General features: G+C 58.3%; 2 protein-coding genes across 3 annotated transcripts; both read right to left on the bottom strand.

The window, feature by feature from the left end:
- Positions 1-170: 170 nt before the first annotated feature.
- Positions 171-2,251, bottom strand: MFSD3 (major facilitator superfamily domain containing 3). Its single transcript, XM_069465860.1, has 5 exons — positions 1,362-2,251; positions 859-1,006; positions 642-766; positions 464-573; positions 171-381 (listed from the first exon to the last, which is right to left on the bottom strand). Exons 1-5 carry the CDS (start codon positions 2,155-2,157, stop codon positions 208-210), a joined length of 1,353 nt encoding a protein of 450 aa, XP_069321961.1. The 5' UTR covers positions 2,158-2,251; the 3' UTR covers positions 171-207.
- A 2,208-nt stretch (positions 2,252-4,459) lies between these two features.
- Positions 4,460-10,375, bottom strand: GPT (glutamic--pyruvic transaminase). Of its 2 annotated transcripts, XM_069466732.1 has the most exons (12): positions 10,215-10,375; positions 7,046-7,211; positions 6,818-6,907; positions 6,632-6,740; positions 6,358-6,491; positions 5,966-6,209; positions 5,719-5,798; positions 5,506-5,642; positions 5,232-5,406; positions 4,962-5,117; positions 4,767-4,879; positions 4,460-4,699 (listed from the first exon to the last, which is right to left on the bottom strand). In XM_069466732.1, the coding sequence occupies exons 1-12, from the start codon at positions 10,322-10,324 to the stop codon at positions 4,609-4,611; spliced, it is 1,605 nt and encodes a 534-aa protein (XP_069322833.1). In that variant the 5' UTR covers positions 10,325-10,375; the 3' UTR covers positions 4,460-4,608. The 2 variants fall into 2 exon arrangements, with proteins under 2 accessions (XP_069322833.1, XP_069322835.1); XM_069466734.1 differs by lacking the exon at positions 4,460-4,699 and having other exon boundaries at positions 4,790-4,879; positions 5,487-5,642.
- Between the last annotated feature and the right edge of the window lie 12,756 nt (positions 10,376-23,131).

Below are 23,131 nucleotides of genomic sequence, written 5' to 3' on the forward strand. Positions count from 1 at the left end.
GACGACCCTGGGCAAAACCTGCCAGTAGGGGTGTGGTGACAAGGAGACTCCAAAATGCAGAATAAATAGTGCTCAAGTTGTTCCTATAGCCCCTCCTTTCTGTGAGGCAGTCCCAGCAGTGTGGGGACAACTGTTTGTCACACGTCCCAGACACAGACATCAGACCACAGGCACACTCGGCTTTATTGACCAGCCTGGCCACCCAGCTCAGGCCAGGCTGCTGGGTGCCAGGCTCAGGCACAGGAGGGGCAGGGCTGAGAGGGTGAGGAGGAGGGAGAAGCAGGGACGCAGCCCTAGGCTGTCAGCCAGGGCTCCGGCCAAGACACCCAGCAGCAGCTTCCCCAGCAGCTCCAGCGTGGCCAGGAGGCTGTAGTGCGTGGCCTAGAAATGGGGACCGGGTGGGAGTCAGGGCCCATGCAGCACCCCAGCCCCAGTCCCTCCTCGTCCTGGCCATGGTTCTCACCTGCAGGGCACTGGGTGCCAGCTGGCTGCAGCGCATCATCACAGTGAAAGTGGCCGTGGTGACCAGGCCCCCCAGGAAGTGCTGCAGGCACAGGCTCAGCAAGGCTGCTCCTGGGAGAACAAAGGTCAGCAATAGTGCCCAGGACTCCTGTCCCCACCCCCCAAGGCTAGCCCCTCACCTCTCAAGACTGTGTTAGGGCCCAGACTGGCCCCTGGGATGTCCAGGTGGAAGAGCAGGGCAGTCTGGCAGACCAGGCCCCCAAGGCGGAGCTGCAGCACTGACCTCAACAAGGGTAACAACTGCCTGGGGTGGGGGTGGGGAGATTGGGCAGTTCAGGGAATTCAGGGCAGATTGGAGGGCAAGTGAGTAGGCAAGGCAGGCTGGGGAACACGCACCAGCGCCTGGCCAGCAGGGCCCCAGCCAGAGAGGAGCCGGCGATGGAGCAGGCCACAGCACCCACGCCATTCCACAGCCCCAGCTCCGGGGCAGAAGCACCATGGTCCAGCAGGACAAGAGGAAACAGGCTGCTGGCACCCTGTTCACCTAGGGGGAGATGGTGGGCAGGGAGGTCCCCTGTCTGCCCTACCTCCCTTCTCCCCACCTGGAGCCTCAGTCCTGCTCTGTCCAGCTAGGCCCCTGCCCTGCCTCTGTCTTCCTGGGCCACAAGTGCTGGGGGAGAAATGGGTTCTGGCCAAGCCCAGGGTCAGCATGAAGCAACCCCAGAGAGACCCAAGGCCACAGAGCTAGAACTGGGGAAGGACAGAGGCAAAGCTCAGCTGCAGGTCCCTGGATGTTGGGGCCAGGCTAGACTAGCCTTCGTATCACATCTCAAAAAGAGAATGGCCCCATAATGGGTTTCAAGTTCCTGGAGCCCCATCCCTGCTGTTGCCTGACTCACCCAGCTTGTAGGTGAGCACAAAGCCTGCCGTCCATGGGGTCCCTGGCACGGCCAGCACATCCTGTAGAAGGTGCAGGGTGTAGTGGGGATGCTCTGAGGGCTGAGGCTGCGGAGGCTGCGGAGGCTGGCGCAGGGCAGGCGCAGTCCAGGCTAGGGCTGCGGCCAGCCAGTAGGTGGTAGCCAGGAGCAGAAAGAGCCTTGGCCAAGAGAGGGTGGGCAAGAGGGCCAGCAGCCCGCCCCCTGCCAGCGCTGCCCCCAGCTTGTACGCCACCACCTGCACCGTGTTGCCAGGCCCCAGCTCAGTAGGCTCCAGGAGCTGCACGGCCAGCGTGTCCAGGGCCACATCCTGCACAGCCGCACCCAGGTTCAGCAACAGCAGCAACGCGGCCGCGACGGGCAGCCCGGCCTGGCCTGCTTCAGCAGGAGGTAGCGCGGCCAGCAGCCCACACACCAAGCCCAGGGCCGCCGTGCTGCGCGTCAGCCAGGCCCTCGCGGAGCCCCGCGCGTCCACCAGCGGGGCCCACACCAGCTTGAACAGCCACGGGGCGTACAGCGCCTTGGCCAGTCCCACCCGCGTCAGGGAGAGCCCGCGAGCCCGCAGCAGCGTGGGCAGCAGGCCGGACTGGAGCCCGTAGGGCAAGCCCTGCACCAGGTACAGGCTGGCCAGCGGCAGCAGCTTCCCGCGCATGCCGGCGCTCGGGCGGAGTGCGGGGCCAGGTCTCTGTAGCCCAGGGTTGGCTTCAAGGCTAGGAGATCGCCGCGGGTGACGTCTGACGAGGTAAGGTCCCAACAGCATGGGGTCAGAGGTCACACCCCGGCATGGCTTTGGGGCAGGACCCAGGTGGGGTCAGAGTTGGACACCTGGGGGGGGGCGACACCCCAGAAGAACAGAAGCCTGTCCCCAGAGCGGCAGGCGCGCCACACACCGTCGGCTCGCGACTCCCAGCAAGCTCTGCGCAGCCGCGAGTAATGAGCCGGGGGCGGGGCTGGATCTGCTGGAGGGGCGGGGCCTTCCTGGCGGGCCTCTCAGCGGCCTCTCGGTCCTCCGGAACCACCGAGCGGAGCGCGGGCTGGACGCTGCGCGGATATGGCGTCGCCGGAGCCCCGTGGCCCCCCGCTTCAGGGCTGGAACGTCGCGTGGGCCACAGAGACGCCAAGAGGGCCAGAGCGTCGGCTTCCGGGCGCCCCTGGTGGTCAGCCTCCGCCATCAATACACACACCCGCCCAGGTCCTTCGCGGATGGGAGAGGCTCAGAGAGCGAAGCTCCAGAGCTGGAGCCAGCGTCAAAGTAGGAATCAGCCTGTGCCTCAACCACTCCTCCCACTTGTCACCAGCCCTGGTCCCTCCCAGGGTTCTCCGATCCGCTCCAGAAGTGCTTCTTGGTGTCTGGCCTACAGCCTGGTTGCTGCAGTGCCCAGCCCTCGTTTCTCCAGCAGCCCCTATGGAGGATTTAACCTCTTAACGGTTCACCTGTCTACTACTGGATACTTATGCCACTGGACCACCCCCCTGCTGTGCTGTGGCTTCAGCCGCCTCCCCGAGGCAGGGGCCACAGAGGGAGAGCCATGGAAGGGAGGGGGTTGTCTGAAAGGTCAGGGCCCAAGCTTGGCCAGAAGGACACAGCCAGACACTGCCCTCCAGTGTCGGGTGACAAGGCTAGGAGACCTCTACCTAACTAGAGCTGTTCCTGCCAAGGGAAGGGCTCACATGTGGTCTCTCCTGCCCAGAGCTGTGTCCTCTGGGACTCCCAAGGCCCAGATGAGGCTGTGAAGTGTGGCCTCTGGTTAAGAACTATCTCCAGAGAGGACAAAACTGGGTGCCTTGGCCAGTCCTGTCTTCAAGTCTGAGTCCCTAAAGCCAGCCCAACCCTTGAGAGCCAACTCAAAGGCACTTGAGCCAACACATTTCTTCGGCTGAAGAAGCCACTTTGAGTGGGTTTCCTGTCACTTCAAAATATTCTTGGGGTTCAAGTTTCCTTGTCTGTAAAATGGGAATTACCATACCTACCTTAGAGGGCCATTTGTGCAGATTGAGTAACCCACGGCAGTGTCTCCACACAGCAGGCACTCATCCTCATGTTCCCAGGGGAAAGGACACAGGGCTGCCCACTCCACCCCTGCCTCCTCCAGCCCCAGCCCTCCCTTGGAAAATCAAGATCTCCTTGAGCCTTCAATTGTCACCCTGTCCAGCTAACTCCATCCTATGGTTTACTATTAATATATTCCCTGTGCCACCAGGGAAGAGGTAGACAACACAGGAAAGCAAGCCAGGATGAGGGACACAGCTTTCTGCAACTTCCTCAAGAAAGACTACTTTTTGTCATGTGGCCACCCTGGGATGCCCTGCTGTGGTTCTCCATCACCCAGCCTGAGTGCAGTGGTGCAATGACAGCTCACTGCAGCCTCAATCTCCTGGGCTCAAGTGATCCTTTGTCAAGCCCCATCCCCACTCCTAACAAACAGCCCTGGGATCTCCCTGCAAGGAGGTGCAGGGTGCCCTTTGCCTTTCTTCACACTCTACACTCTTTTTTTTTTTTTTTTTTTTTTGTGAGGCAGTCTTGCTCCCTTGCCCGGGCTAGAGTGCCGTAGCATCAGCCTAGCTCACAGCAACCTCAAACTCTTGGGCTCAAGCGATTTTCCTGCCTCAGCCTCCAGAGTAGATGGGACTACAGGCACTACCACCATGCCCGGCTAATTTTTTCTGTTTTTAGTAGAGACGAGGTCTCACTCTTGCTCAGGCTGGTCTCAAACTCCTGAGCTCAAGTGATCTTCCTGCCTTGGCCTCCCAGAGTGCTAGGATTACAGGTGTAAGCCACCGTGCCCAGCCCACGCTCTACATTCTTACCACTATCTAATTTCTAAGTGAGTTTGTTCATCTCTGCCAGAAGATCAGAGGCCATGGTGGAGACCCAGCCCACAGTAGGTGAGATGTCTGTAGGAGGAACAAGTAAACCAGGCTGGAAGGGCATCTCCTCTGCCTCCTCAACCGCTCCTCCTGAAATTAGGACAAGTGTCCACTCAGGGCTGGATCCCCAGACCTGCATGAATGCAGTCAGGGTGGACAAAGGTAGGGACCATTCATACAGTTGCCTCCAAGGAGTAAGACCATCACAGCTTTATTAGGGACCTGCAGAGACGCAGGGGCCCAGCCTCCCAGGCAGCAGAAGCAAGTCCAGAGGGCTCCAGAACCCCCCAGGGCCCTGAGCAGTCAGTCCAGGGGCAGCCCAGCCCAGGCCCAGCTAGGGTACTCAGGAGTACTCGCGGGTGAACTTGGCGTGGAACCCGCTCAGCTTCTCCAGCAGCGGCCGCAGCTTCTCCATGGGGGGCAGAATGGTCATCCTGAAAGGAAAGGACCGTAAGCAGAAGGGGAGGGTTTCAGGGAGGGGCCGTGAGGACCCGGCCTCACCGGAAGTGGTAGGTGCCTTCCTGCTGTCCGAAGCCGCTCCCAGGCACTACGCAGATGCCAGTTTCCTCCAAGAGCCGCAGGCAGAAGAACATGTCAGGGGCCAGGCCCAACTCCTGGGAGCGCGGCAGGCGGGTCAGGGAGGGATGACCCAGCCCCCGCCCCCTTCGCGGCCCCCTCCCGCCGGCCCCGCCTGACCTGAGCGCGCTGCACCGCGCGCGGGGGCAGCTGCACTCGCGGGAAGGAGTACATGGCGCCTTGCACCGGGTTGCAGCGGATGCCGGGAGCCTCGTTGAAGACCTGCTCGGTGAGCTTGGCCTTCGCCGCCAGCTCCGCCAGCACAGCCTGCTTTTCCTGCAGCCGTGGAGGGCGTGTCAATCAGGGCTGGCCGGGAGGCGCGGGGGCGCGGGGCCTCAGTCCCCGCCCTCACTCTTGTGGCCCGGACCCGCTCGGCCCACCCTCGCTCACCGCTTGGAACTGCGCAAAGGAGGGGTCGGAGGGTGCGGGTGGGCTGACCACCAAGTCGAGCAGGGCCTGACCCGGCACTGGCGGGCACAGCCGCACGCTCATCAGCTTCACCATCTGCTGCTGCACCGCGGCGTCCATGTTCACCACCTCCACGTAGCCGGCGCGGAACCCGCACCTGCGAAGCGAAAGCGGGCGTCCAGGCCCAGCCGGGCAAGGCAAGCTAGGCCGTGGCAGCCGGAGTCCGCGAGCCCCCACCCGCTCTGCCCGCACGCACTCGCCCATGTAGCCCTTGGAGGCAGAGTGGAAGGAGGCGAGCTCCTGCTGCCCGGCGTAGGGAGGCCCCATCTCCGTGAGCACCTTCTTGAACGAGTGGAACTGCGAACCCTCAGCGTACACGTTGTCCTGGTACACCTGAAGGGGCGGTGGGGCGTCACGGGGAGCCGGCGGCTGCCCTGCTTCCCACTCCCACACGCGGCCCTGTCCGCACCTCATCAGCCAGCAGAAAGAGGCGCTCTTCGAAGGCGAAGCGGATCACAGCTTCAATGCACTCGCGAGTCTGCACCTGCCCTGGGGCGCGGGGGATGCAGCGCAGCCGGCGTCAGCCGAGGGCGCGCACTGCTTTCCTCCGGGCAGCGGGGGCGGGCTGACCCGGGCAGACTGGACCCGGGACGCGCCTCCGGGCTGGGCGGGCCGGGCGGGAGGAGGGGGCCGGGAAGGAGGGGCGGGCGGCGCACCGGTGGGGTTGCCAGGGTTGATAACGCAGAGCGCGCGCGGGCGGCAGTGGTCACGTGCCTGACGCACTGCGCGCCGCAGCTCGGCCACGTCAAGCGCCCAGATGCGCTCCTCGTCCAGGTAGTAGTCCACCTGCACCGCGTCGAGCTCGGCCAGTGCGGCGGAGTAGAGCGGGTACTGGGGGATGGGAATGAGCACACCTGTGCGCGTGCGGCCCTCGCCTGCCACCAGCAGCTTCAGCACCGTCTGCGGGTGGGAGGGGGTTGGGTGAGGTTGGCAGGGCCTGAGGCTACACCCGTCCCCCGCCCCGACAACGCTGCCGTGCCAGAACAAGCCAGGTCGGCCAGGCCGCACACAAAGGGCTACTGTGTCTTCCTGCCCAGGCCCGGCCTACCACGATGGCGTCGCTGGCCCCCGTAGACAGGAAGATGTTGTTGGGGTCCGCGGGGATGCCTCCATCGCGCTTCTCGATGTACCGAGCCACGTCCTCGCGGATCAGCTGGATGCCAGAGCTGATGCTGTAGGCCCCTGGACCCCAGGGGAGGGGCGCACATAAGGGTGACCAAGTCCCCCTGCAGCCCTTCCGAAGGGACCTACCCCTTGAGCAGGCAGGTCTACCCCTCTTTGCTTCTCCCTGGGGCTGCACTGGGTCTGGAACTGGCACTTACCCAGGCTGTGGCCCCCGCACACCTGCAAGATGTGCTCCGCCCTTTTCTTGGCATCGTCAGGGAAGTTGGGGCTGCTCAGGAGATCCGGGTTTACGCAGAGCGCCAGGACCTGGAAGGAGCGAGTACTGAAGCCAGGCACATGGGCTAGGGTGAGGGGGCATGCCACGGGCTGTGCAGGAGCCTCACCTGGCGCAGGAAGGTGATGGGCTTCTGCCCCATGGCCTGTGCATCCCCGATATTGGCACGGATGACCTCCGTGAAGGGCTTCTTCACACCCTGGGAGGGAAGGGGAGCCGGCAGTGAGATGGGACCCCATTAACCCCTCAGCCCTTGTCCCATGTGCCACTGGAGCTGGGGGGTTACTAAGCTGCCTAGGCGCAACCTGAAAGTCAGCAGTGGGGCCCGGGGCCATACCTGGCGCAGTTCCTGCTCCAGCTCCAAGGCGCGAAGCACTATGGGGCCTCGCACGGCATACTCCACCCTTCGCACGCACGGGTTCATGGTGTCCAGTGTCAGCACCTTCTCCTTCAGCCCATTCCATGTAGCCTGGCTCTGATTACCTGCCCTCAAGGCCATGGCTCTGCTCAGACCAGGCAGGAAGGCAGCTCAGACAGCAGGACCCCAAAGTGGGGATGGGGGCAGGTGGGTCCAGGCTCAGTGGACCAGGGCTGGGAGAGGGGAGCCTGGCTTGGGGAGACTCAAGGTAAGAGGGCACCCTCTTCGCTGCAGCCCGCTGGTCCCACTGAAAGGGACAAAAAGGGCTGAAGGAGCTGGGGACAGCTGGGCTCCGCCCCACCCGTCTGGGCACAGTTCTGCCCCAGGGAGCCAGAGGGAGTGGGTGAGGCGGCAGGCGGAGCTTGGGGCCAGGCCCAGTGCCCGCCCAGTGTCCCCATGACAAGAGAGCAGGAGACCCAGATGGGGGTAGATACAGAAGGTCTAGGCAACTGGGAGGGACTAAGTGTCATGGGAGGGGAGGGGCTAAGCCTGGGCCCAGCAACCCTGGGGGTTGGCAGAGCTGGATAAGGGTGACCCCCCCCAAGGTGAGAATGGAGCCCGGGCCCGCTGGAGATTTACCCCAGCAGGGCTCGGCTGAGGCCTAGCCCTCTCAGTGCCCCCATCTTTGCCGGGTCCAGTGGACCTATCTCCTAGGTAACCGAGCCAGGCCTCAGGAATCTGGGCGGGGGACGGGGTGGGGGGGGTGCGCTGGGGGAGGGGAGTGAGAAGTTCAGCCTCTGGGTTCCATTCAACCGCTTCTGGGCTGGTGGCCATGGCCTAGAGGCTGCAAGGGCGCTATGGTTGGACCTTGGTCCCTGATCAGCACTGCAGGGGGTTAGGGATGTTAAGCAAGGGGGCTGGAGACAGGCCAGCCCTGGGCCCAGGGACACCTCACACCTCAGTTGTCCAGGCTGCAGTCATGCCCTTTCACCAGGCACCAGCTGGGGGTTGCCCCTGAACCACACTCCAGGCCAAGGGTGACCTACGCTCCCCTTCACTTTTGCTCCTGGTTGGTGGGAAGAGTGGGAAGGGAGCCCTGATAGGCCCTCCGAGCCCCACCTCCACAGGCCCTGCAAGGAGCTGACAGGCTGTGCCCAGGGTTGGCCTACCCCAGCAGCCAGCATCTAAACCTGAACTGAGGGTCAGAAGCCAGCCCTCTGAGCTGAGCTGTAGGCAGCTGGTCAGGCCCAAGGCAAGGAGAGGGTCTTTGCTTCTCTGATCCTGCTGGTTAAGACAGAAGCCATCAGGGAGCCCCGGCTGGCCACCCCCTCACTTCACACCTCTCAGCTCCACTGCCACAACAGCCTCCCAACACAAGTAGGCCTGCCCCTCTAACCTCCAGGCCTGAGCACAGGTTATTAAGGGCTTGGTCCCAGGCAGGGCCAGCCCCTGCCCACCCCCTGGCAGCAGGACCCAAGTGGCAGCTGGACCTTGGGCAGCTGCCCTACCTCACACACTAAATTTAACCGGCAGCCATCCCCTGGCCCTCCCCCAGCCCTGCTAAGGACACTCCTACAGCCACGGATGCTAGGGGAAGGGCAGGCTGGAGGGACAGTAGACTGACCCAGCTGGTGCCAAGCCAGTAGGGAGGGTGGCCTGCACCCATATCCCCAGTACTGGTGGCTGTACGAAGCTGTCTGCCATAGATGAACTGGCAGTGCCCTCAGCCCTCCTGCTTGAAGCCCCTTAGGGGCCCCTCTTACCCTGACACGTTGTGCCCAGCCAGCTCAGAGCACAAGAGGCCAACTGGTTGTCCTCTATGCCAGCCCAGGCAGAAGCTGGCAGCCAGGCCCCAGGATCAGGGCTGCCTGCCAGTAACTGCGGCCTCACACCCGCCCCCCGCCCTCCGCCACCCCAGGGGAGCTTCTGACGCCAGCCTTGTACCCATTTTACTCCTCTAGCTCTGGCCCAAGAGTCTGATAGAAAACACCTCCCTTTCCAGGCCACAGTCCCTGCCCCTCTGGCACAGACACCCTCAATCCTGGCCCCCAAGGAATTGCCTTCCAGAGCACCCTGCTCCTCTCAAGAAGGCAAAGAGTTACAGAGGAGCCTCCAGGAAGCTGTAAGGGTGGGTCTGGGTGAGGGCCAGGCTTCTTGCCCAGTGGCCATGGGCCTCGCTCCCACACACAGGCTGGGGCTGCCACAAGCCCCAGCATGCACCTACAGGCCTCAGGTGCTCATGGGAATGGGCAGCTCTCCAGTCAAGCAGCACAACCTGCTCACCACAGGGGGACGGTGGCCCAACTAAGACACACACAAGGCTCGGTGGCAAAACTGCCCTTTACCAAGAATCACGGGATAAAAACAGTCTTTGCAGCCAGCTGCCCCCCATGCATGTCTTCTGCCACAGGTCCATCCCTGAGAGATGTTCTGGCCAGTGAAAGTCGGGCTCCACGCTGCCCACCTACAGTAGCAGGGCACACTGTGCAGTGGGCCTGCAGGGCAGGGGCCATGCCATCTGGAGCCCACAGCCTCTCACATGAGCAGGCAGCAAGGCCTCTTCTCCACGGGAGCCTCTTCCGATGGGGCTGTGAGCTTGAGCAAGGGTGGGTCCACTGCTGCCCCAAAGCCACAATCAGGCTGAGGGCTCCCGGTATCAGCAGGCAGAACAGACTCAGGGGCCTCGGGCCCCTCAGGGGCAGGTCTCTGCAGTTTGGCAGCAGCTCGCTGGCGCTTGAGCTCTGCCAGGGTGTGGTGGGCCTTGTCTCGGACAAGGGCGTGGGGGGCAGTGCTCTCCAGGGGGCTCAGCTGATAAGAGACACACCGGTCCAATCGCTTGGAGTACAGGTGCCGGCCCGGGGGGCCCCCTACTCGGCCATTGTGTGGGCTGGCCGCCTCAGGGCTGTCCTCCTGTGGACAGAATGAAGGCCCCAGAGGCATCAGGAGGTGCCCCCTTTCATCTTCCCCAGCCTTGGCCTCCAGGCTGTATGGTCATGGAGGGACAGAAAAAAGGGAGTGGGAGGCAGCAGCTGACCCCTGTGGGACACCCACCCCACTGCCTCCAGAGGGGGCCAGTGTAGAGGGAGAACCGAGGCACCCAAGTAAGGTCAGAAGCCTTACTTGGGCTCAGCAGGGGCGGGGCACACACCTCGATGGGCGGTGGCCCAAGCTCAGCATCTGTCTGGCCGTCCTCATCATCCTCAGGCGGCTCTGGGCTAAGGGGTGGTGGCTGTTGCCACACGATGGCCTCTTGGGCATGCTCCTTGCGGTACAGGTTGGTGCGCTGGCTTAGGCTCACCCGCCTCACCACCTTCCTGGGGTGGAGAGAGTGAGAGGAGGACACTGCCTGTCCCATGGACTCTGCCCCAGAGCTCAGAGTTCCAGCTGGCACCTCCACCAGGCGGCTGACATCAGCAGGAGCTTTGTCAGGGTGGGTGGGAGGCAGGGCCTGTGGGAGGGCAGGGGCTGGGGGCTGGGCAGACGGCTCACCCTCTGCTGCCTGCACTGGAGGTGCGGCGGCGCAACAGGGAGTGCTGGCGGCCCTGGGTGCGTAAGAGCACATCGTGCTTGTGCTTCAGCTCCAGCAACTTGGCCCGCACCTCCTCGTCCCCACACACATCTGGGGAGAAGTGGGCGCAGGCATCAGGGGCATGCTCCCTGCCTCCCCTCCACTAGGTAGAAGTGGGCACCCCCGAGCTCACCAAGAGGCGTCTCGTCCATCAGGGACTTTCCGTTCAGGTTGGCCCCGTGTGCCACAAGCAGCTCCACCAGGTGCACCTGAGGGCCAGCAAGCCAGGGCTGCAGAAGGCTCTGAAGCCATTGAGCCCACCCCCACCCACCTGCCCCCAACCCTGCACTCACCTGGCCCCAGTAGGCTGCTGCGTGCAGCGGCTCCCAGCCGTCCTGGTCCTTGGCGCTCAGGCTGGCTTGGTGCTCCAGCAGCAGGGCGGCTGCCTCGCTGAACCCATTGGCAGCAGCAATGTGCAGCTGCAGGCAAGCAGCCCAGTCTGAATTCCAGCCCTGTGCCCCTCCAGTAGCGACTCCCCCCAACTCCCCCACAGTTCTCACCAACGTGGCCCCGTGGTCCAGGGGGGCATCGAGGTCTGCCCCAGCTCGAAGCAGGCCCTGGATATCCTCCAGCATGCACAGCTCTGGCACAGCCCGGGCCCCCTCGATGCTGTCCTGGGTGATGCCTGTGAGGCAGCAGGCTTAGAGTGAGCACACCGGGGGCCCAGCCCCCTCCAGCAGGCATAGCCACACTCACCACTGTTGGCCATGGCGGTCTCCAGGCAGTCCAGCGTCTGCTCATCTTCACACAGGTCATAGGGCATGTTCCCATCAGTGTTGACTGCCAGGAGATTGGCGCCACTGCAGGTAGGATGGATGGGGAGCACTAACCACAGGACCAGCTCCTCAAAGAGGTCCCCAGCATGTCTTCCCTTTGCAGAGCCCAGGGCTGCCCCTCAGGAAGTACAAGGCAGACATGGAAGATTGGCCCAGGCCCCAACTACTGCTGGGAGAGCTTGCCTCTAGGCCCTTCAGCCCTGGATCCTGTGTTTAAACCAGACAAGCCATCCTGCAGTCTCTACTGACCGGGGCTCCAAGTTCCTGGCAACTGTCTGCCCCCATAAACATGCACAATGGGCTCACCTGCTGGGGGCAGCTGGACTCTAGGGGACAAAGAGGCAGAATGTGGTGGGGAAGAACAGGCCCAGGCAGAGGCTCTGCTCGAAAGCCCTACAGGGCTGTGGGAGCTCTGGGGGCCTGTCTGTGTGCCCCCCCCCCCCCGTAGTTCCAACACACCCTACCAGACTCTGTGGCACCTGTGTCTGACAGGGACTGCCACCCACCCACACAGCCACTGACCTCACCTAGACTGCTCCAAGGATGCCCTGACCCGACCCTCCCTCTATCCTACTGGAGGGGCGTGGAGTTAAGGAGGAAAGGGAGGGAGGAGGCCCCTGATGAAGCCACCACCATCCCTGCTCTGAGGCAGCTGTTCAGGGGCCTTCCTTGTTAAAGGTAAAGGCCCCACCTATGCCCAGGTACCGCCCATCCCAGGCCCACCTGGCTTCTTCACCACCTTTCCCTCCTTACATTCAACCCTCGTCACTCTGACCAAAACGGCATTTCTCTGTGCAGACCCTGAGGAGGCCCTCAGGCCAGAGCTGGAGGTTCTGCCCTCTTGGCAGGAGGATGCATGCCAGGCAGGCCAAAGACCATGCTGCCCTGAGCACATGCCTGTCTCCCTGGGGCCCCAGGCCCTCCTCTCAAGCTAGGACACAGGCAGGGTGGGTCAGCAACAGGTAGAACACAGGAGACGAAGGGCCAGGGACACTTCACCAAGAGCAGCCACCTGAGCTGCCCTCTGAAGAAGCCCCTCCCTGACAAAGACACCCAGTGGGCCCTACCGGGCAATGAGCAGCTCTACCAGATGCAGGTGGCCACAGGTGGCCGCAGCATGCAGAGGCGTCCAGCACTCACTGTCACAGGCGTTGACATTGGCCCCAGCCTCCAGGAGCTGCTGCACCATCTCTCGGAAGTCATCAATACAACACTGCAAACCAGGCAACCTGAGTGGCCAGGGATAGGAACCAGTCCCTCTGCCCCACCCACCCCGAATATGGGCTGACCTGGTGCAGAGCTGTCAGGCCGTCCTCGTTGGCCAGGTCAGGGCTAACCCCACTCCTGAGGAACTGGCGGACTGTAAGACAGGGAAGACAAGGTTGGGGTGGGGTCCCGTGTGGCCTGTGCTGTCCCTGGTCAGGCCCCTGGGCCAACTGTGCTGTGGTCCAGGAATTGGGGAGGGGCAGGGAAGAAGCCAGTGGCACAGACGGCAGGAGGCACAGGGCCAGGGGAGGGGGCTCAGGAGCAGCAGTGTCTGTCCACCCCAAGCAGCCCACACCCCCAGAAGCCTTCTGTCTCCAATGCCTGCAGGCCCTGCATCACGGAGCTCCAACCCCAGACCCCCAAAACAGGCCCTACTGTGTGAAAGCAGCCTTCTAACAATCCCAACTCCCTGCCTGCCCTGAAGCTACTGCAGCCTGGAAGCACCACCTGCCTCCCCAGTCACAGTAGCCAGGGGGCCTTGCCCACCCCTAGCCCTGTGTTCACTCTCTGCTGGGTCCTCTACTAACTAACACTGAGGCCCCCTCCCTCACCCTGCAGAACTCATCCCTCCCCTCAGAGATCCCATTTCAGGCCCCAGCTCTCGCCAGGGTCACCAGGGTCCTCCCTGGCCGTGCCTGGTGTACAGCAGGAGGACACACCTGCCTTCCCACAGCTCCCTATGGTACACCCGCAGCACCCTCTTTCCTCATCCCCTGCCTCCGGGCCTCTTCCCCCTAGATGCCAGGACACCAGAAATGGAACTCGCACACAGCTGGAGCTGCAAGCATGGAGCACAGGGAGGAACAAGAGCCTACTGAGAACCCAGGCCTGTCACTGAGCTCTGGTTGGTGTGGGCTCTGGGTCTACCCCAGCCCTGGCTGGCCCTGCCTTCTGGCGGTACCATCCTACTCTACGGAGACGGAGACCAGGACTCTCCTGAGCATCCTAGCACCCCGGCAAGAAGCAGTGCAGGCTGTCAGCCACCCCACATCCAGCTGGGCCAGGCACTGGGTGCTTCTATAGGTTCCTGTGGGCCTGCCCCATGGCCCACCACCAGCAACTCGGCTCATCTCACATCAGGACCCTTCTGCACACAGCCCCCATCTGAAGGACAGCTGTCCCAGCACAGGCTGGCCTCAGGGTTGCCTACCGCTTAGGGCCTGCCTGATGGGGGGACCCAAGGCTGCCTAGGCTAAGGTGGCCTGGCCAGACCTGGGGTCTAGAGCCCAGAAGCTGCAGACAGGCCCAGCCCTGAGCCCTGACACGAGACGGCACCCAGATGGCCAGGGTGAGGGCCGTCCACTGTGCAGAGAGCTCAACCGCACTCACCTTCCTCCAGGTCATTGCGGGAAGCAGCCTCCAGCAAGGCAACACTGGGTGGGAAGAGAACCTGCTTCTGGGGCCCTCGCCCAGATGCCTCCTTACGTGACCGCTCCCCGTGGACCTTCTTACCCTGGGCCTCCTTCTCAGCCTGGGCCCACATCTTCACCTGCTGGGCACGCCGCTTCTGGGCATGCTTCAGCCGCTCCTGTGTGCTCATCCTGCACACCAGGGGCATCTCTGCCAGCAGCTCCAGGTGTTCGGCCATGGTGGGAGCTACCAGCCCACAGGGCTGCTCGGGGCACCAGAGCGGGGGACTTGGGTGCCAGGCCAGGCCTGAGGGGCAGGGCAGCTGGCTGGACTGGCACCCTTGGGTGCATCCCCTTCCCAGGGCTGTGCCCTTTGCCCTGGCACAGCTGGGTCAGGAGAACCCACACAGTGCTCAGGCCGCCCTGTGGGGCATGGACCACAGGCAGCGAGGGCAACGTGGAAAGGTAGCCACAGCCCACTCCCTAGGCAGGCCTGGCCTCGAGCTGCTCAATAGGCAGGGCCTCTGTGTGGGCAGCCTCGCCTTTCTCTTGGGGTCAGGGTGCACAGCCCGCGGGACCTGGCCGGCCTCAGTCCAGGGTCTGAAGCTAATTATCCAGATAACAAAGCTCCAGCTTCCTGGCACCTTGCTGAGGGGGAAGGGAGGGCAGATCCAATCAGCTGGGAGCCCCTGAGAGCCCTCAGTTCACCTTCCAGGCCTCAGGAGCCTGGGGGGGCCTAGGAGCAGGCATGGCCCAACCTAGACCCTCCCAGTTGTCCCCACAGTCAGTGCATCAGTGCTAATGAGGAGGTGCAGCCACAGAGGCTGGGGCAGGGCGTGCGGTCAGAGTCCTGGGGTCCCAGTGGCCAGTGCCCAGGGACTCTCTAGGCAGCCAGGGCACGAGGGCACAGGTGGGCCTGTTGAAAGTGTCTTCAGGACAGCCTCCACTTCCGGAGCCACGCACACCTGAGGAGCAACAAGGAAGCACATGCAGGCAGGTGCCAAAGCAGGCTCCAGGGAGCCCCGTGCTGGCCCTCAGGTGAGACCAGGCTCCCTGCCATCTCGGGGTCCACCTGTGTGAGCCCCTCTGCCCAAAGAAAGCACTGCCAGCAGCAGTCCTGAGAGAAGTTTCTCTGCCCTAAACATTCAGGAAGGCAGGGGAAGGCTGTCCCAGGCTCTTCCCACCTGCCTTTTTCAGAAAGGGCTGCTGAAAGCCAGGGGAACAGCCCACACACAGCAGGGCCTTCTCCAGGGCCTGCCCCACCAGGGCCAGGCACTGCCCTGAGGGCCCTACATGGGCATCCGTTCTCCTGACCAACACCCAGGTCTCACTGCCTGGGACCTAGACCTCTTCCTTGCTGGGCTCCCTGGCCCAGGCCAGTCAATGCTTCAGCCATCCTGGGCTGCAAGAAAAGCCAAGGTTGTGTGAACAGAGGCTTAAAGGGCCCACCTGGCTTGGGGTCTGTCGGGGCAGACATACACACAGCTTCGGCTGGGGCACAGGCCTGCCCAAGTCCTGCCCAACATACTAAGTGTGGCCCCTGGGCTGGTCACAGGCCACTCCTCAGAAGGCACTGGCCATGCTCTGCCCAGAGGATGTCCACTAGGTGTCCCATTTTCCACTCAGCCAGACCTCATGGCCATCTAGATACTGATCCAACCTTTCTTTGGCCAGACGTGCATGCAGAGGTCTCAATGAACACCCCTTTCTTCCAGGAAGGGAATGTCACCTACTACCCCCATCATTATATAAAAGAAAAGGTATGCTGAGACCCATATCCTACAGAAGAGGAAACAACCTGAGAGAACAAATGGAACACAGCAGGTCCAAAGGCTCCAGGAAGAAAAGCTGCCTCCTGCTGTCCTGAATCTTGGCTGCCCAGCTGAACCTTAGCAAGCCTGGGCCCCTGCTTCCAGCCATGAGACAAGCAGGAACAGCCTGCCAGAGCCTGGAAGATGCGCACCTCGGCTGAGCTACACAGGCTTGGTGGTCAGCTCGGCAGAGTCCCACCAAATGGCTAAATGGCCACCATATCCCACCCAGGCCAAGAAGGGGCTGGGCAGGGTGGCTCCCCTGACTCCATGAACCCTCCCCCAAGCCTTCTTGGAATGTCAAACAGAAATAAACTGATTGACTTATCCCAGTACTCAGCTCAAAGCCCCGGAGAATGGGAGTGTGGGACCCAGGTAGGAGGGGCATCCTAGAAGAACATGGGCCGCTGCCCCCCACCCCCACCCTGCCGTCCCCTCAGCCTGCACACCACGGGGCAGTTGGCCTTCAGGGTGGAAGGCCCAGCACCCAGACCCCAGTCAAGACTCCTAGCAGTTCCAATGAGGACAGACCCACACCTGCCTGAGTGCCCAGGCCCCAGGCCTGAGTGCCCCAGCACCACCCGCACTGCTGTAGCCCTCCGCAGGGGGGCACTGCCAACATCCCATATTTCACCTGGGGAGACCAAGGCACACCTGAATCAAGAGCCCCCATTAACCACTCCATCGTTGTGCCTCCCGTTCCCACCTCTCAGCATCCATGGTGCAGCCAGAGCCCAGAGGGACAGAAAGTGTTTGCTTTATTCAACCTGAGACAGGGACGAGGGGTAGGGAGAGGCTGTGTGCTATTCGAGACATGGAAGAAGAGAGGGAGGGGTAAGGGCAGGAGGAGGCCAGGAAGTAATAGCAGGCAGTGACTGGGCAGCAAGAGGGCCAGCCCAGCACCACCCGCCCCCTGCCTGCCCTCCCTGGAGAGAGGCTTTATGTCTCTCTTGTGCTTAAGCTTGTTGGAGTTGGTTCCTGTCACTGCCAACCAAAAGAGTTTTATTTGTAGCAATATCTATAAGAGCAAAAACTGGGAAACTTATTTGCCCATCATTTTGGGAAAAGTAAATTATGTCTAGTCATTCTGTGGAATAACATCTATGCACACGTATCTCTTAACAAGATGAGGTGGATCTAACAGTCACCGGACAGTGGCTACACTATGTTGACCACAGTGCAGAGGTTGACTCCACCCTGGTTAAAGGTGCTATGTATATACAGATTTGTTTATGTATACAAGCAAAGGGGACCTCTGGGGGACAGGAACTGCAGGGATAGACTCTCGGTGGGGCCGCTGAACACACTGAGGGTGCATGCAAGGGCTCTAGGTACAAGCCCTATTCAGCCACTGGCAGCCAGGGACTCTGGGGACATGTGTTCCACACACAACTGACCCCCAGCACTGGATGTCCCCCAGCACTGGAGAAGTAGGCAGTGTTCATGGAGGAAGAGCACCAGGGAGAGACCAGGGCCAGGAAGCCCAGGAGAGAGTGCCCAGGAGGGCATGGCCAGCCAGCGCACAGACAGGAGCCTAGAACATCCTGTAGGAAAGCTGGGACAGTGGCAGGGTGAGGCTCCATGCAGGGCCAATGGGCGCAGACCTCTCGGTATGGAGTGCTGGACAGTGAGTGACTGACTGGAACAACGGGGCAGGAATCCACTTCACTCCTCACACCAGAACAGACCCAGACAGATCACAGACATACCTTAAGGAAAAAATAAAACCACAACAGTACAAGAAGGAATCCCAGCAAAGGAAAAAGCTTCCTAAAGTTGACACAAACCCCAGAAACAGAAAAGAAAAACTGATAAATCTGATTGCACTAAATTTTCAAAATGGGCCTGGCGTGGTGACTCACCCTTATAATCCCAGCACTTTGGGAGGCCGAGGCAGAAGAATTGCTTGAGCCCAGGAGTTCCACACCAGCCTAGGCAACACAGCAAGACCCTGTCTCTACAAAAAAAAAAAAAAAAAAAAAAGTTAGGTGGGTGTGCTGGTGTGCACCTGTAGTCCCAGCTACTTAGGAGGCTGAGGCAGAAGGAGGATTGCTTGAGCCCAGGAGTCTGAGGTTGCTGTGAGCTATGGATCGAGCCACTACACTCCAGCCTGGGTGACAGAGCAAGACCCTGCTCCAAAAAAGAAAACAAATTTTCAAAATTTCTGCATTTGCATGTGTTATGATGCAATTTAATTTAATTATAAATTTAAAAAATGTCTACACTGTTAAAACAAATCAAAACCAAACCTACAAAATCATAGGACAGATGACCAAGTGGGCAAAAACATTTACAATAAATGAGACAAAGTCGTCCTCAGATCAATCCACAAAGGAGCCACACCCAAGTGGGCAAAGGACTGACAGTTCATGGAAGCACACAAATCCCACTGTAGACACCAGACAGACGAGGGACCCTCAATTCCCTCATCACTGATACCTGCAAAATAAAAGCAGGATCCACCTCTGGACCATGGGCTTAGGCAGCACACGTGGTGACCTTGAGTCAGACCTGACTTGTCCATGCCCATAGACACACCTGCCATGTGCACATGTAATCTTTTTTAAAGAACAACAAACCTTTTTATCTTTTGTAAGAAAAGATTTGGAGATCCCTGCCGCCTGAAGGGGAATGAGCAGTGGGGAAGGATGCGGGTGGAAGGTGTCACCCCTATAAGGGGGAACCCTCCTGAGAACTTTGGCTGAAATAGGAGAGAGGCAGAGGTGAGTAGTAACCACAGAAGCAGGACAGAGGAGGGGCTTCTGACCCAGGCTCTCCACACCCTCATCCTGAACCCCTCCCTGGCATCCTCCCTGCTGAGGGAACCTGGCTCTTTCTGAGCTGCTCCCTCCCCGGCAGCCCTGTCTGGGGGCCTGGAGGGGAGGCACCCTCCCCCTTGCTTCTCACTTAGGCCTACAGCCCCTGCCCCCAAGGGTCCTAGCTGGGATGCAGTCACCACCCAGCACCCGCCCTTGCTGCCAGCACCACCCCCCACTCATCACTGTAAGAACTCCTGTGGCCTCAACATCCTCTTGGATGATCCTTCAACAGCCTTGACCTCTTCTTCGAGACAATGTCCTATACCCTCAACCCATCACCACCAGTGACTGCCCCCACCCCATCAGCTCAATTCTACACCCCGTTCTCTGCCATCGCTTCTCTGCCATCGTTCTCTCTGCCCATTTTCTCTGTCCATCGCCCCTTTGCCCAGCTCACTCCTACAAGCCCTGCCTTCACATCTCCAGTGCTCCCCGCAGGCTGGTCCTGACCCCATCCCCACACCCTCAGCTGCCACCCCCAGCTCCACTGGGCTTGGGTGAGGAATCACAGCCCCAGTTACTCTAAACACATCAGCAGAGGCCCTGGCTGAAGACCAGGCATAGCCACTCCCCAGGACAGCTCCAAGGCCTGCAGAAATCTTCCAGACAGAAACAAGTTACCTGAGAAGACCAAAGCTATCAGAAGTGGATATACACCTCCTATTTTTTTTTTTTTTTTCTTGAGACAGGGTCTAATTCTATTGCCCAGGCTAGAGTGCCATGGCATCAGCCTAGCTCACAGCAACCTCAAACTCCTGGGCTCAGGTGATCCTCCTGCCTCAGCCTCCCAAGTAGCTGGGACTACAGGCATGCACCACCATGCACGGCTAATTTTTTTTCTATATATTTTAAGTTGTCCAGCTAATTTCTATTTTTTTAGTAGAGACAGGGTCTCATTCTTGCTCAGGCTGGTCTCGAACTCCTGAGCTCAAACAATCCTCCCGCCTCAGCCTCCCAGAGTGCTAGGATTACAGACGTGAGCCACCGCGCCCGGCCATCTCCTATTTATAATAGAATAATAGAATAGTATCCAAAAGCACCAATGCCTAGGAATAAATCTAACAAAAGATGTGCACAGAAAACCACAAAATATTATGAAAAGATATGAGAGTAGACTTAAACAAATGGAGGGAGACACCATGCCTTTGGGTTGAAAGACTCAGAACTGTAAAGATGTCATTTCTCCCCAAATTCACCTAAGATTTAGTGCAGTCCCAATCAAAATCATGCAAAACTCACAAGCTAATTTTCCATTTTACATAGAAATGCAAAAGGCCAAGAACAGAAGGGCCAATCCTGAAAAAGAACAAATTTGAAGTACTTACAGTATTTGATATCAAGATTTATTATACAGTTTGGTAAATAAGACCCTGACGTATTTGCTTAGGGATAGAGAAATAAACCAACGGAACAAAATAGAGTCTGGAAATAAACCCCCACACCTGTAGACTCTCTATTTATGATAATGCAGAGCAGTAGGAAAAGCCTTTTCAAATAAATGGTATTGGGTCAATTGGATATACATACATATGTAAAAAAAAGTCTGCCTCTACCCTGCATGAACTGCACATCTAAATGTAAAAGGTGAAGCAATAAAACTTCTACAAAGAGTTAACACCAAAAGCACATTCCATAAAATAAAATACTGATAAACTGGACCTCACCAAAATTAAAAGCGTTTGCTCTGCTAAAGGCCTTGTGGCTGGAAACAGTGGCTGCTGCCTGTGGTCCCAGCTATTCAGAAGGCCAAGGTAGGAGGACTGCTTGAGCCCTGGAGTTCGAGGCTGAAGTGAACTGTGATCTCACCACTGCATTCCAGTCTGGGCGACAGAGCAAGACCCTGTCTCAAAAAAGAAGAAGAAAAAAAAAAAAAGACCTGTGAAGAGAGAGGAAAAAAGACAGCTACTGAGTGAGAAAATATCTGCAAACCACACACTGAACAAAGGACTTCGGTCAAGAGCACAAGAATCAGAAAGAATCAATCCAATTAAAAATTGGGATAAGTTTTGGGGTAGTTATGAATAAAAAAAATGGGCAACAGATGTGGACAAACAGTTCACTGAAGAGGAGGTACAGAGGAGTGGATAAGCATCCCTCGCCACCAGGAAAATGCAAACCAAAAGCACAGTAAGATGCCGCTACATACGTATAGAAGAGTAAGGTGTGAAGAAAAGGGTCTCACACATGGCTAGTGAAAACATGAAATGGAACAGCCATTTTGGAAAACATGTTGGAAATTTCTTAAAACAGAACAAAACAGCTAACATTCAAGTACTGTATAACCCAGCAGCTGCACTCATGGGCATTTATCCCAGGGAAATGAAAATTTAAGTAACACAAAAAATTGCACATGTTCATAGCAATTTTATTCATAACAGCCAAAAACTGAAAAAAACCAAGTGTCCTACAAATGAATGGTTAAACACGCGGTGGTCTATTCACACCATGGAAGACTCCTCAGCAGTCAAAAGGAAAAGACTAGTGATGTACACAACTTGGATAGGCCTCAGGACACCATGCTAATCTCCAAGGTCACACCCTGTAGGATTCCATTTATAGAGCATTCTTGAAATGGTAAAATCACGGAGATGGAAAATAGAAGATGGTTCCCAGGGGTTAGGGAAGTGGCAGGAGCTATAAAGGAGCAGCTGGGGAGGTCTCTGAGATGTGCTGTGCTGGGTCCTGACTGTGTGATGGTCACACACATTCTACAGTGACATCACTGCACAGAACACACACACACACATATGCATACACAAGCCCATGCAAAGCTGTGAACAAGGTCCACGGCATGTACAGATGTCAACGTTCCCTTGCGACATTATACTGTATAGTTAGGCATGATGTCACCTAACATTGGTGGAATGTGGGAAGTCTGCAAGGGATCTAGCTGAGCCATTTCCTACAACTGTATGTGAACCTGACATCATCTTAAAATAAAAAGTTTAAAAATGAAAAGAATGGACAAGCAAGCCACAGACTGGGAAATGATATCTGCAATACATAACCAACAACTAGTATAAAAAGAACCACTAAATAACAAAAAGAAAACCACCACCTAATAGAAAAATAAGCCAAAGACATAAACAGATACTTCACGAGATGATGAACAAGTGATCAATAAACACAAAATCTCCAAGCACAGCTGCATTTTAGAAAATGAAAAAAAGAAACAGAAAGGTGCTCCAGTTCATTAACGGTCAGGGAAATACACATTAAAACCCCAGCTCATACTGTACATGTCCATCAGAACAGATAGAATGAAAAAGACCACAGAGACCATGTGCTGGGGAGGGTGCGAACACCTGGGAGCACCTCATCCTACCACAGGGTGTCCAAGAGATAGTAGCCGTTAGACACCCCCACCAGCTATCCACCCCCACCAGCCATCCACCCCAGGCACTGCCTCCAACAGAAATGCAACATGATCCTGCAAGTCTAGGGGACATGCTACAAAGGGCATTCCCAGGACATTGGCCAACGGGGACCTGGGCTAAATCACATCAAGTCCCCTGAGGCCAAGAGCTGGGCCTGGCCCCAGAAAAGAGCATGGCAAGTTGCTCACTTCCAAAGGGACACCCTGTGGTAGAATGAGGTGCTCGCAGGTGTTCACACCCTCCCCAGCACATGGTCTCTGTGGTCTTTTTCATTCTTTCTGTTCTGATGGACATGTACAGTATGAGCTGGGGTTTTAATGTGCATTTCCCTGACCGTTAATGAACTGGTGCACCTTTCTGTTTCTTTTTTTCATTTTCTAAAATGCAGCTGTGCTTGGAGAAGCTTGAAAAGGCAACATTACTACAGATCCTACAAAGCATTTTTTTTCCTTATCTTTTTTTTTTTTTTTTGAGACAGAGTCTTGCTCTGTCGCCCGTGCTAGAGTGCCATGGTGTCAGCCTAACTCATAGCAACCTCAAACTCCTGGGCTCAAGTGATCCTGCCTCAGCCTCCCGAGTAGCTGGGACTACAGGCCTGCGTCACCATGACTGGCTAATTTTTTCTATTTTTAGTTGTCTTGCTAATTTCTTTCTATTTTTAGTAGAGATGGGATCTCGCTCTTGCTCAGGCTGGTCTCAGACTCCTGACTTCACGGGATCCTCCTGCCTCGGCCTCCCAGAATGCTAGGATTACAGGCCTGAGCCACCATGCCCAGCCCAAAGCATTTTTTTTAAAGAGAAGTCTTGCTCTGTCTCCTCCAGAGTGCAGTGGCACAATCATAGCTCTCACTGCAGCCTCAGATTCCTGGGCTCAAATGATCCTCCCGCCTCAGCCTTGAAGTCACTGGGACTACAGTTGTGCGCCACCACACCCAGCCTATAAAGCATTAAAAGGACAAAAATGGGAATATTTTGAAAAAGTTATGATGATAAGCTCAACAATTTCGGTTGGGAGTTAACAAACTAACCAGTAGGCCATACCTGGCCTATTATCTGATTTTATAGATGTTGTGCTATTAGAACACAGCAATGCTCGTTT

Source organism: Eulemur rufifrons, chromosome 3 (genome assembly GCF_041146395.1).
Source record: "Eulemur rufifrons isolate Redbay chromosome 3, OSU_ERuf_1, whole genome shotgun sequence".
Classification (NCBI taxonomy): domain Eukaryota; kingdom Metazoa; phylum Chordata; class Mammalia; order Primates; family Lemuridae; genus Eulemur; species Eulemur rufifrons.

Excerpts from the sequence above, each read along its gene's own strand:
- MFSD3 (XM_069465860.1), bottom strand. The coding sequence starts at position 2,157 with ATGCTGTTGGGACCTTACCTCGTCAGACGTCACCCGCGGCGATCTCCT. Across the intron at positions 1,007-1,361 it reads TGTGCTCACCTACAAGCTGG|GTGAACAGGGTGCCAGCAGC; the intron begins GTGAGTCAGGCA and ends ATCTCCCCCTAG. Across the intron at positions 574-641 it reads CCCTAACACAGTCTTGAGAG|GAGCAGCCTTGCTGAGCCTG; the intron begins GTGAGGGGCTAG and ends TTGTTCTCCCAG.
- GPT (XM_069466732.1), bottom strand. The coding sequence starts at position 10,324 with ATGCCCAAGAGGCCATCGTGTGGCAACAGCCACCACCCCTTAGCCCAG. Across the intron at positions 4,880-4,961 it reads GCGCGGTGCAGCGCGCTCAG|GAGTTGGGCCTGGCCCCTGA; the intron begins GTCAGGCGGGGC and ends CCGCGCTCCCAG. Across the intron at positions 4,700-4,766 it reads GAAGGCACCTACCACTTCCG|GATGACCATTCTGCCCCCCA; the intron begins GTGAGGCCGGGT and ends CTTTCCTTTCAG.